We start from the raw sequence: 13,071 nt of genomic DNA on the forward strand, positions 1-13,071 counted from the left end.
TTGAAATTGGAATGAAAACTTGTCTCTAACTCTCATGCACAGTTTATATTTTTATATCTATTACAATTTTTTTTTTGGTAGAATTAAGCTTAATTCCCTGTGGCTTTGAGGCTTCAACAGAAAATAGAAGTTTACCTGTAAATTAATTGTTCTAATCAAGTGTGAATTACTATAAACTCACTATGATTTTGTCTGAGTCTTAATTGTCGTTCATATTTGGAAATTTTTTCCTAAGGTCAGCACCCCAAATAAGCTAGCTTATAAAATGAATCACTCTAACTCCCCAAATTTTTGAAATAGCTTCCAGTTTTAATCTATAGAAATAATGTAATAAAATTTGGAGATCTTAGATAATGTTGGTTTGTATGGTGTCTAATAGATTAAAGAATATTTACTCATGAATCTGTTTTACTAGGAGAAATAAAAGTTTAGTGAAGGAGATGATTATTTACATATTCTGTGTGTAGAGAATTTCAAACTTTATCCTGAGGTTGTGGCTTTATATAATCCATAGACAACTTTTTCAACTCAGTGATGTTTTATACTTGAACAAACATCATCTTCACAGTCAATTTACCCTCTTTTATACCCCCTCCTTCTGTAGCCACTTCTGTTACTGCCTTCAGTAAGTCATCTTTACAAGGTAAGACATGAATCGATAGAAACAAATTATAACATGAAATTGGGTAAATTGAAAATAAGCTTCTAGTTTTACCTATTTTCTTTACATTACTAATATGTACATTCTGTAAGAGATTTTGACTTAGCAAATATTTAGTTTTATTTTCTAAAAAAATTATAGATTCCCCCTTGATTTCTGAGTTTAATTATAATACTTTCTTTTCAATAAATATTTCAAAATTGTATCATCCTATTGGTGTGAGAAAAAAATATTCCTTACTCTCATACAAGAAAAAATGATTTTTCTAGAATGTTTATTGGGTACAAATGCTAATAGTTTGGTGGTACCATGAGAACATCTCATCTGAATTATTTCTACTGACGACAATAATTCAGAAGAATAATGTAATAGTCACCATATAGAATTTTGTGCCCATTAATTTTGTGAATATTTGGGACTACATGCTTATGGTAAAATTAGCTTTTATGCCATGTAAAGGTGCTTTATATAATATGTAAAAAAGCTCACTTTTACATGAAATTTCTGAAGATTAGAAAAAGTAGTCTCTGTGAGTCTCTCCAGCAGCAACATTTTGTTACTTGTAGTTGGCTTTTGCTCCCAACTATGCCACGCTTCTACATATATAACCCTATGCAAATTCTAGAATCTTTTTTGGCCTTATTTTGAGGATGTTGAATGCATTTATTTCTAATATCCCTTCCAGCCATAAAAGTATGTGGCTTTTTCAGAGTATTATATGTTGTGGATGGAACCTTAAGAGGTTAGAATAGTAAAATGAAGAAAGCTCCTTTACAGTGTCAGAATCTACAATGTCAATCCAAATGCTGGAAATGCCCTCACCTCCTTATTTTGTCTGTTATTATCAGAAGGCTTAAAACTTTGAGTACAATTACTTTTAACTTCCCTTCTAAAAACAGAAAAACTATAATTTGAGTTGCTTTTCTAATTAAACTCAAGCTGTCACTTGTCTTTTAGTGTTTAATACTGACTTGCTGTAATCCTTGACATAGAACTTTAAGTGAAGACCTAGGGATTAATAGTGTGGAGGATGACCAGATACCTGGAAATGGCTTTACCAAAAATAACCATATGAAATATTCTGGTTATATAGTATTGGACAACCATGCGAATTTTCTATCTACTGTTCTTACTAGTTTCTTTTTTTCTTTTTTTTTTTTTGAGTTGGGATCTCACTCTGTTGCCCAAGCTGGAGTGCAGTGGTACAATCCCAATTTACCACAGACAATTCTTCCGTCTCAGCCGCCCGAGTAGCTTCGACTACAGGTGTGAACCACCATGCTCAGCTAGTTATAGAGATGAGGTCTCGCTATTTTGCCTAGGATCATCTAGAATTCCTGGGCTCAAGCAGTCCTCCTGACGTAGCCTCCCAAAGTGCTGAGATTATAGGTGTGAACCACTCTACTTGACCTTGTTTTTACAGAATTTAATTAGATATCTACATTCGATAAGTGGTAGATTTTATCTTAAAATGAAATAGTGGCAAATCCAAAAAAAATTATGGGTATTATCATCTTTATATGGATACTAGTTTTAGTTCTACCATTTAATGTCTATGTGTCTTTGTGCAAGTTATTGAAACTCTTGGGTCATCAGTTCCTCAGATGTGTAATGAAGTGAAACCACTGCTTTCATTTCTTCTTATCCAGCAGGCTAAATGCTAGCATCCTCCAATGAGAAAACAGAGTTCAGAGTGATAACTGTGTGATACCTCCTTTACAGGGTTGTTCTAAAAAATATTTTAGGCATGTTTTTGAGAACAGAGTCTTTTTTTTTTTTTTTTTGAGTTGGAGTCTTACTCTGTCCCCCAGGCTGGAGTGCAGTGGCACAATCATGGCTACTGCAGCCTCAACCTGCTGGGCTCATGCGATCCTTTCACCTTAGCCTTCCAAGTATCTGGAACTACAGGCACACACCCAGCTAATTTTTTTTTTATGTATTGTGGAGACAAGGTCTCGCCAAGTTGCCCAGGCTGGTCTCAAACCCCTGTGCTCAGGCAGCAGTCTTTTTGTCTCCACCTCCCAAAGTGCAGGGATTACAGGAGTGAGTCACTGTGCCCAGCTTGAAAAACATTTTTAACTAAAAAATGCTGGTGTGTGTTTATTATTAGTTGTTAGCATTGTAAAGCTTATTGGGCAGAATGTGTGCTGCTTATTTAATACTTAATCCTCAGATTTAAAATTTTTGACATGTGAAATATAGTTTTCTTTTCATATATTATTGAGGCATATTGCAATAATATATTTATCGGTGTTCTCTGGCTTTGCTTTCCTAAAGTAGCTCCCACTTTGTCATAATTTATTTTGTTTTTTAAAACATTTATTTTATTTTATTTTTTGAGTTGGCGTCTCACTCTGTCACCCAGGCTGGGGTGCAGTGGCACTCTCATGGCCACCGCAGTCTCGATCTGCTGGGCTCTGGCGATCCTTCCGCCTCAGCCTTCCAAGTAGCTGGAACTACAGGCGCGTGCTACCACACCCGCTAATTTTTTGATTTATTGTAGAGATGAGGTCTCGCCAAGTTGCCCAGGCAGGTCTCGAACCTGCGGGCTAAGGCAATCCACTCACTTCAGCCTCACAAAGCGTGGGATTACAGGCTGAGCCACTGATCCTGACTAAAGTATAGTCTTAAATGGCTTTTATTTAAAATAAAATAGCCATTTTATTTTAAATAAAAGCCATTTAAGACTATACTTTATATTGAAGTTCTGCTTTAGTTGTGGCTTATAAATTTTGATGATACAGTCCTTTATTTCAAATATTATTGAAATTATATGGTGATTTACCATAAAATCCACGTTTCTTTGTAAAAGATATATTTTTTGAATTTTACAGATTTCTTTTACAGAGTTTCTGACACTAAGAACTTTACTGATTGTATACTGTGATGTCATTTAATGTTTCTTTGTCACCTCTATTTGCTATAACTTGATTGTTAAAACTAGAGAGCTGGTCAGCTTTTGGTGCAATATTTTTGTCAGGAATACTTCCTAGGTGGTATTGTGTACTTCCATTAGCAAACAAGTAATGACAAATTATTGTTTCTGATGTTAGTCATTGATGATGATTGCTTATATTTTAGTCAATTAGGAGTTGAAAAATGGGAATAGTCTACTGCAAACTTTAATTATTAGCTGAGATATTTCTAGAAAAGCAAACTTCCCCATGTCAGCTATTTGACTACCTCAGTAGAATTCATTCAGTCAGAAAGGACAGGATGAAAGTTTGATTCTTTTTCTTCATCAGTTTTTAAAATAATGGACTGGTTCTCTAACCTTAATCAAAGGTGAACAATGAGGATGAGTTATTTTTTGGTATCATTATGCATGCATAGAATTAAGCATGTGATTTGTTTCAATTTATTGTGTCACTCTTAAGATGCTCAAATTGTCCTGATTTTTGACAGTAGAAAACGTGTGATTCATGAGTCATTTTAACGCAACTCTGGTAGACTTTGATAGGTTTCTTTCTGGTATGACTGGAAGTTCCAAGTTCATCTCGTACCTTCCTTAATACAAAGAATCAACTTCTCAAGTACTCATAGCTCCTTGTCATGGGAAATGAAATTTAGAGACAATTTGGGCCAGGGTGGCTCAGCGCTACTGTATTTGTCGTTATTTGTAAGCTCTTTCAGTTGACATTAGCAGATACTCTTTGGAAAGTTTTAAAGAATGTGACATACACAACCTTGAGATTTGACATTTGCCACTGTAATTAAAGTGGGATTTCTTGATTTTGGCATGGTTAACATTTGGGACCAGATAATTCTTCGTTGTTAGGGGCTGTTGTGTGCATTGTGCTGCATTTAGCCTCATCACTGGTCTATACCCAGTAAATGCCAGCAGCATGTTTTCCCGCCTCCATCCCCAGTTACAATAGCCAAAGTTCCCCAGACGTTGTCAAATGTCCTCTAGGAGGCAAAATTGCCCCCAGTCGAGACCCACTATATTAAAGAAATCATATTTATGACACACTTAGCAAAGTGTACTACGCAATTATATTAACTCAAGTTTTGGAGAATAAAATAATTCATGATAGTTTAGCTCTGAGACAAAATTGAAATCAAAATAAACATAGGGACACGCTGTGTGGTAGCAACTTCATATCTCATTTAATCTAAAGTGTCCTTTTAACTTTTACCTCTGAACAGTTAATAATTGTGTGCAGAGTATAGACTTTGAAGCACAAAGAATTGACTTTATGTTCTAATCTCTCCTTTCCTGATTGTTGACCCTGATTATGTATCTTAGTTTGTTTTTTTTTTAATCTTCAGTTTCCCCTGCTGTGAAATAGGAACATTTGCTCGTTGCTTTGAGACTACAATAAGATTTAAGGTTCTTAGCAGAGTGCCTGGTTCGTAGACTGTAATTAGTAGCTTTTATCACTAGATATGTTTTTAAAGGGAAAGTGAGAGAAGGAAAGCTTGGAAGTAAACATTCGACCTCAGGTACAAAAGTAAATGCTTTTCTTCTATTTTAGAGTCCTGCCAAATATCACCAAACCTAGACATTATGAAGGAGAAAGAAAATAAAGGGTTTTTCAGTTTTTTTCAACGCAGTAAGAAAAAGCGGGACCAAGTAAGTATTTTCTTATGTAGCATTTATAAGATTCTTACATTTTTAAAAATTATAGGTGTTTTTGAATCTTGAAATTATGTATCAATTTTGCTTTTTCATTCTTTATTAGACTGCAAGTGCCCCTGCAACCCCTCTAGTAAATAAGCACCGGCCAACTTTTATGAGATCCAATACCATTTCCAAACCATATACTTCAAACACCCTGCCATCAGATGCACCCAAGAAGAGGCGGGCTCCATTGCCCCCGATGTCGGCATCTCAGAGCGCCCCCCAGGACCTTGGACGCATTCAGGAGAGGCCAGTTTCTTGTGTGATGAAATCCGTGAGTGTGGATGAAACAGATAAGGTACATATTTTTGGTTTTGGTTTTGTTTTAGGATGAGACAAGGGAACATCTATTTTTCTTCTTTTCTGACTCATCTTTTCCACATAGACTGTTAAAAAGTAGTCCTGCAACAGTTAGTAATTAGTAACAGTTACTAATATGTAATAAGATCAATAACTAGTTGTAAAATTGGTACTGGAGATAGATCCTCTATATATGTGGTTCTGTGATGCAGTAAAGAATAAATGTCCATTTTAAGTGGCTTTCATATTCAGGCAAATAAAATATCCAAAAACCTAAAGTCCTGGTTAGTACTAAGCCCCAACCAAGGGCTATTGCTTGATGCATGTATTAAGAATGGAAATATAGTACTTATTTTTGAATATATATTTTTAAAGAGTAACATAGTCTTTGGATTGTGTTCATGGGTTTCTAACTACATGTATCTTCTTGATCTGACTCTGAGGTTATCCAGGGAAAATCCTGGGTATCTTCCTGGTACATAGTCTATAGTTTTTTTTAAAAAGAGCCTTTTTACATAGAATATATTACAGTTACCTTGTAATGTTGTTGCTTGCAATAAGACTAAATTATTAGGTAACTCGAAGAGCAAATTTTATTTTGAGATATTTGAGATGTTGAAAAGTTTTCTTGCATCTAATTGAAAGATTTTATTCCCCCTTGGAAGTTTAGTAAATTTAATGCTAAAGTAAAATATCTCCTCCTAAGCATCTAATGTACATTACTGTGCCTCCTTAAAAACAAAACAAAACAAAAACAATTCTTTAACCACAGATTTTTTTTTTTTTAAATAGAAGTCTCATTCTGTCACTGAGGCTGGAGTTCAGTGGCATACTCACAGCTACCGCAGCCTCAGGCCTGATGGACTCAGGCAATCCTTCCACCTCAGCTTCTAAGTAGCTGGAACTAAAGGCACATGCCACCATGCCCAGCTAATTTTTTTTTAAATTTATTGTCAAAAAAAAAAGCAAATTGCATAGGCTGGTCTTGAACAACTGGGCTCAGGCAATCCTCTTGCCTCCACCTCCCAAAGTGCTGGGATTACAGGCGTGAGCCACCACGCCCAGTTTAACCATAGTTTTAAAATGTAGTTTATAAACTATCACATGTTTCCTTAGGAATAGCAACTTGAATAGATAGAAATGAATTTTTAAAATGTTTAATGTCAGTAGGTACTTAGATAATGATCAATTAAGCTGTCTTCTTATTTCTATTTAGATATTCTTGTCTAATTTAATATTGGTGGTGTAAAATCTCACCTTACCAATCAGGAGGATACTTTTTTCTTTCCCCTAAGTGATAGAATTTAATATTGGTGGTATAAAATCTCACCTTACCAATCAGGAGGATACTTTTTTTTTTCCCTCCAAGTGATAGAATCATTTACCCATAAAGTTTTCCAGGGTAACTGATTAATAGTTGGATGAAGCTTCACAGAAGAAGTGATTCTTGAGTTCAGTTTAAAAATATATGTGGGAGTACATCTGTCAGGCAGAAGAACCCTATTCAGAGATGCAGGAATGTGAAGACTATGTCATGCCTGGGCATGAACAAGACGCAGACTGAAATTAAGTGAGGCGAGCAGGATACAAATCAGGGATCCAAGAACTTCATTTTGTACTTCTAGCTCTTTTAAATTTCTTCATAGTAAATAGCATTTTCAAGATTGTTGCGTATTTGTAATTACTATAAACTACATCATAACAGTGTAAATTAGTCGGGCTCGGTGGCTCAGCCTGTAATCCTGCACTTTGGGAGGCTGAGGTGAGTGGATTACCTGAGCCCGCAGGTTCGAGACCCGCCTGGGCAACTTGCCGAGACCTCATCTCTACAATAAATCAATAAATCTGCAATAAATCACTGCACTCCAGTCTGGGTGACAGAGTGAGACTCCAACTCAAAAAAAAAGAGTGTAAATTATTATACCCTCAGGTAGCTACCAGTCATATATGTGTATATGAATAAATCTTAGCTCCTGCTTACAAATCTTTATTCCAGCTGTCCTCATCCTATCTATTTCAGTAAACTTAGTTTGTGCTTGGCTCCCCAAGAGGCCTATGTTGTCTTTCAAATAGTCCATTTCTTAAAATTCTGAACTGTGCTCTCAGTGACCTCACCGAAAGCTCTTTCTTTTGATTCTCACCCTCTGCTCTATGACCAGTTGTTGCCCCCTATTAAGTAATCTTTTTTTTTATTTTCAGTGTGTTGCCTTTGGCAAACTACACATCTTTAAACAATTTTCTAATTAATTTTTCTTTTGATCTGGACATCTGGATAGTTCTTTGATGTATTGTTCAGTAGGACCCAGAATTATTTTTGTTTCCCTAGGGAAGCTGAATAACCATTTTTTATTTATTCATTACAAAAATTCCTAATGATTAAGCTGTAGTTCTGTTGGTTAGTGTGCATGTGAGCACTCAAATCCATACTTTCCTGAGCATCTCCACACTTACTTTCTTAGCCATATTTGATGTAATTAATCACCTCTTGGTCTTGATTTTTCTCTCATCCATTTTCTTTTTCCTGCCACTACTTCCTTTACCCATTTTCTAAATTTGTAGGTACTAAATCCATGATCTTAGCCTGTATTTACTGCATTCATTTTTTCAGAGATGACATCTACTCTTTGTTGAGTTCATGAATTGATGGTTCTCAACTGTAGTGGTTTTAACAGAGTCCCCCTCAAAAGATATGTCCGGGTCCTAGCCTCTCCCAAATCTGTGATTATGAGCTTATTTAGAAAGAGTATTTGCAGATGTAATCAAGTTAAGGGAGGATCTAGAGATGAGATAATCTTGAATTTAAGTTTGGCCCAAATCCAGTGACTGGTCTCTTTATATAAAGAGACACAGAGTAAACACAGGCATAGAGGCACAAGAGACAAGGTCATGTGAAGATGGAGGCCGAAGCATTATGCTGTCACAGCCAGTGATTTCTAGGAGCTACCAGAAACTGGAAGAGACAAGCAGGGCTCTCCCTAATACCTTCAAAAGGGAGCTTAACACAGCCAACACCTTGATTTCAGACTTCTGGGCTTCAAAATTGTGAAAGAATAAATTTCTGTTGTTTTAAGCTCCCCAGTCATAGCAATTTGTCAGGGCAGCCCTAGAAAACAAATACATCAACTTCATAATTCCAATCTTGATTTTCTTTCAGTTGCAATTTGAATTCACAATTGCTTATTGACTCATCATTACTTGGAAATCAACATATTTAAAACCAAACTCATTTTTTCCCCAGACTGAAAAGCTCAAGATCCTCAATGATTTTTTTATTTTTCTCTAATTTACATTCTTTACATCTGATAAGACACCAAGCCTTTATTCAGTTTCCCTTCATAATGTCTTCCATTCCCTATTTTCTAGAGAAATCCAGGGCAGAGTGTAAGGAAGGAACCAGTACCTAATGCATCTTCAAGATACTCTGGATGGGGCAACATTTGTATTTCTTAATTATTACTTCCCAGTTCTGAAACTTTGGATAGCTAACTGTGATTTTTCTGGGTGTTTAACATCTTCTACAGCTGATCACTATTTTAAACTTTAATTCCTCAACATTTTTAGGATGCTTGTATCTCTAATCAGAAGATTGGACTCATTGTCACGTTGGCTCATTTTGCAAAATCCTGCTTGCTATTCTTTCCGAATGAGATGAGCCGACCTCCATCTTCTTTATTTCTGCCTTCCCATTCAGAAGATTTCCATCCTTTTACCTGCTTCATGGAGGTTTTCTAAAGATTCTAGTACAGAATAATCTTTACTTCCTCTAAATTTATCTATCTGTGTCTTTTTATTTTATTTTAATTCATGTATATGTATAGGTAGTATATTCATATGATATATAATTCTAAAGATCACAAAAGGAAATCTATTTTAAAAGTTTTTTTAAAAAGTAAAAATTCTCCTTCTCTCCCCCAACAAAATTTTCCTAACCAGAGGTATTTAAGGCAGTATACATGCTATGTATGATTTTTTTCCCCACATGGTCAAATGCTGCATACATGTTATTCTTTTTAGTACTGAATGATTTATTTTGGATATCCTTATCAGTATACAAAGGGCTTCCCCCTGAAGGTTACATAATACTACGTTGATGGGTATAACATGATTTACTTACCTTACTCTCTAAAGATAAACATTAGGGTTATATTACTGCTTAAAACTTGTAGCGTTGTTAAATTTTACCTTTTTCCTCTTCCCACCCAGAAAGTAGGCAATGTGTTTGCCAATAAAAATCTGTGACATAGTAAATGTTCAAGATAATTGATAAATAAACATTGATCACTGCTTTTACCTAGCCAGGTACAGTATACAACAAGAATGTGTGTTACAGTTATATCACAAGCTTTTAGTATCTCCTTCATATTTCAGAAATATTTAGAAATATTACATTTACTTTTATAGTAAGTAGACCACACAATTCTTAGCAATATTTTTCTTAAGTTTTTATAGAAAAGACAGAATTTAGTTAAGGTTATATTGAAAACTTAAGGACCAACATCTAAAATATACCATACATGACCCTTGAGTTAAAATATAATTGACCTTTTAATTAAATGGTTTATACAGTCAGGAAATTCAATCAAACATTTAAGTTTATGGGTCATTGTTACTGCTTACTTGTTCTAAATTTAAAATGTATAGTTATTATCACTGTAAACATTTTTATATCTATTGTAACAATTTGACTTGAAATTTTTTTTCTTTTTTTTTTTTTTGAGTTGGAGTCTCACTCTGTCTCCCAGGTTGGAGTGCAGTGGCATGATCACGGCCACTGCAGCCTCGACCTGCTGGGCTCAGGCAATCCTTCCTCCACAGTCTTTCAAGTAGCTGAAACTACAGACACACGCCACCATACCTGGCTTATTTTTTTTTATTTATTGTAGAGATGAGGTCTAATCAAGTTGCCTAGGCTGGTCTTGAACCCGTGGACTCAGGCAATCCTCCCACCTCGGCCTCCCAAAGTGCTGGGATTATAGGCATGAGCCACCATGCCTGGCCTTAAGTTGAAATTTTAAAAAGCCACTATGTATTTATTTTTCTTTTTTCTTTTATTTATCTTAGAGATAGGGTCTTGCTCTGTTGCCCAGGTTGGAGTGCAATGTCATAATCATAGCCCACTGCAGCCTTGAACTCCTGGCGTCAAGTGAAATCACTGCCTCAGCCTCCAGAGTAGGACTACAGGCATATGTCACCATGCTTGTCTATTTTTTAAATTTTTAGTAGAGGCAGGGTCTCGCTATATTGCCCAGGCCGATCTCAAACTTCTTTCCTCAAGCAATCTCCCTACTTCTTCCTCCCAGTGTTGGGACTACCAGCATGAGTCGCTTTGTCCAGGCAAAAGTCACTATTTTTAGTGATTGAAAGTACTAGCATGTTGGGGAAATCATAACTGGAAGAAAAAAATATATTACTAAATTGGTTCTAAGTACATTAAGAATTTTGAATGCAGTTTTATCTTTTCATTTTTATTGTTCTGGATACAAAATAAACCACAAGGGTGCGCTGTTTAACAGAAATACAGCATTTCTGATTTTTCAATTTTTTCCCCCCAAAGCATCCTTTAATGAAGCAGAAATAAAATATTGGAAATAGTTGCACTATATTAGCAATAGCAGATACTTATTTCATGTGTGTGATTATACAGGAAATGGAGCAAAAGAGATAAATATCAGTATGCATGACAAAGTGACTTATAATGAGCAATTTTATTCATTCTGAGTTTTTATTTCATTTTGGTGTTCTCTTAAGTAGCCTCGGATTGCTTTAGTCAGGGTTTACTAATGCTTTAATCAAAGTTTACTAGCTAATCAATCTATTTGGAGCATAGAAAAAAATTAGTCAACCACATCTATTTTATACTTTTTCACTGTCCATATTTAATAATTTACCTCATTCCTCTAAGTCATTTCCCAATACCAACAAATTAAGGTATTTGGATGGTGATTTTGGAGCTTGTAATGAAAATGTTCACATAAAAGGTTGTTGGTTTTCTGTGCTAATTTTGACAACTGATTGTGCCGTTTCCCAAGAGGATTCAATAAAGATCCAAGTTAGCAAATAATTTAACCTACCTTTCTTGGAATATTTCTGCATCTAAAATTATTTTCTCTGTCTAAAGAAAAACTTCTACAGAGCACCTATTATCATTGTCACAGTGTTCTTTTTATGTCCCTACATTTTTCTGTACTTTCTTCCACATGATTTCAGACCTCATGTCATTTTTCCTATAAAGGTGAATATACACTTTCTCATTTGGAAAAGATAATTTTCCAGTTAGAGATTTTTCTGGCAGTATTTCTTGGTACTTTTTGATCATTTTGTAAATATGATTTTGCCTAATGATTTGAAATGCCATTTGTGCAACAAGACATATGATAGTTGGCTCATGCTGTTATTTACATGAACCTTCTGATGTATATATATGTGTGTGTGTGTATAAAATGTTCATAGTTATTTACAGTAAGATTGTCATTCATGAAACATTAATGACATTGACTTAGATTGAAAGTGGCTTAGAATTCTGGGATAAAACTAAGTCTGGAAATCCAGTTTTTTCAGCTACCAAATCTGCTGGTCAAGTAAGTGTTTGTGAAGAACACATTTAATAAAATCAATGTCCAAAGAATGTCTTGGTCTTATTGACAAATTAGGCTCTCAGGCTGATTTTACATTGGAATACGTGGAAGAAGACTTGGAAAGAAGTTGTAGGTAATCTTGACCCATGGAATTCACAGAAGCTTTTGGAGAATTTTTCATCTGGCACATTTGGGGTGGCTTTGCTACTTGGAATTATGTATGTACAACAGTGAGTAGAGTTTCCCCCAGCTACTATCAGAGTACATCATTCTCTTTAAGATATTGGGTTATGGCCAGAAACACAGTAAGAAATTATCTTTATTTGATATTTCATTTAGTCTCATTTTGCATTCTGCTGCAGGCACTCAAATATTGAGAAATCAGAACTTTTTGCCATCTAGTATTTTGCAAGTGAAATTTAATACCTAGAATGTTAGTTTTTAAATAAGTGACTTAATTTTTAAAAATATTTCACATTGCTCATTTTTAACCAATTTTATATTGTAATATATAACATGACTTACAAGCAGATAAAATGATATATTATGATATGTTTATGAAATGTCCAGGTATATATTTCTTCTTATTTTACTTAATTTTAATCCTAGTTATTTTACGCAGAGTAATTAAGGTTGTACTCCAGTGTTGTAACAGAGTATTTATGATTTTAAAGAAATATACTTCTTTTTAGATTTTTGTCCATATTATAAAATAACATCTTCTTTTCCCCTCCACTTTCCTCTTATATTTATTATATAGAAAGTGGACCACATACATTATTCTACAATTGCCTAGGAACAGTGGTTACCATGGCATTTGCATTTTGATATAAGGAATACAGTTATCTGTACTTCCAAAAATATGATGGTTTCATTCAGTAGAGAAATGTACCAGCACAGTATAATATTTA

The 13,071-nt window shown here is 34.8% G+C and overlaps 1 protein-coding gene across 1 annotated transcript in view; it reads left to right on the forward strand.

The window, feature by feature from the left end:
• COBLL1 (cordon-bleu WH2 repeat protein like 1) overlaps positions 1–13,071 on the forward strand; it is a 70,849-nt gene that overhangs the window by 26,267 nt on the left and 31,511 nt on the right. Inside the window, 2 exon segments of the mRNA XM_021711437.1 lie at positions 5,140–5,237; positions 5,347–5,583. Of these exon segments, the coding sequence (XP_021567112.1) occupies positions 5,140–5,237; positions 5,347–5,583 (335 nt within the window).

The sequence above is a fragment of the Carlito syrichta genome, unplaced genomic scaffold (assembly GCF_000164805.1).
Source record: "Carlito syrichta isolate Samal-C Ts95f unplaced genomic scaffold, Tarsius_syrichta-2.0.1 Scaffold302296, whole genome shotgun sequence".
NCBI classification, from domain to species: Eukaryota; Metazoa; Chordata; class Mammalia; order Primates; family Tarsiidae; genus Carlito; species Carlito syrichta.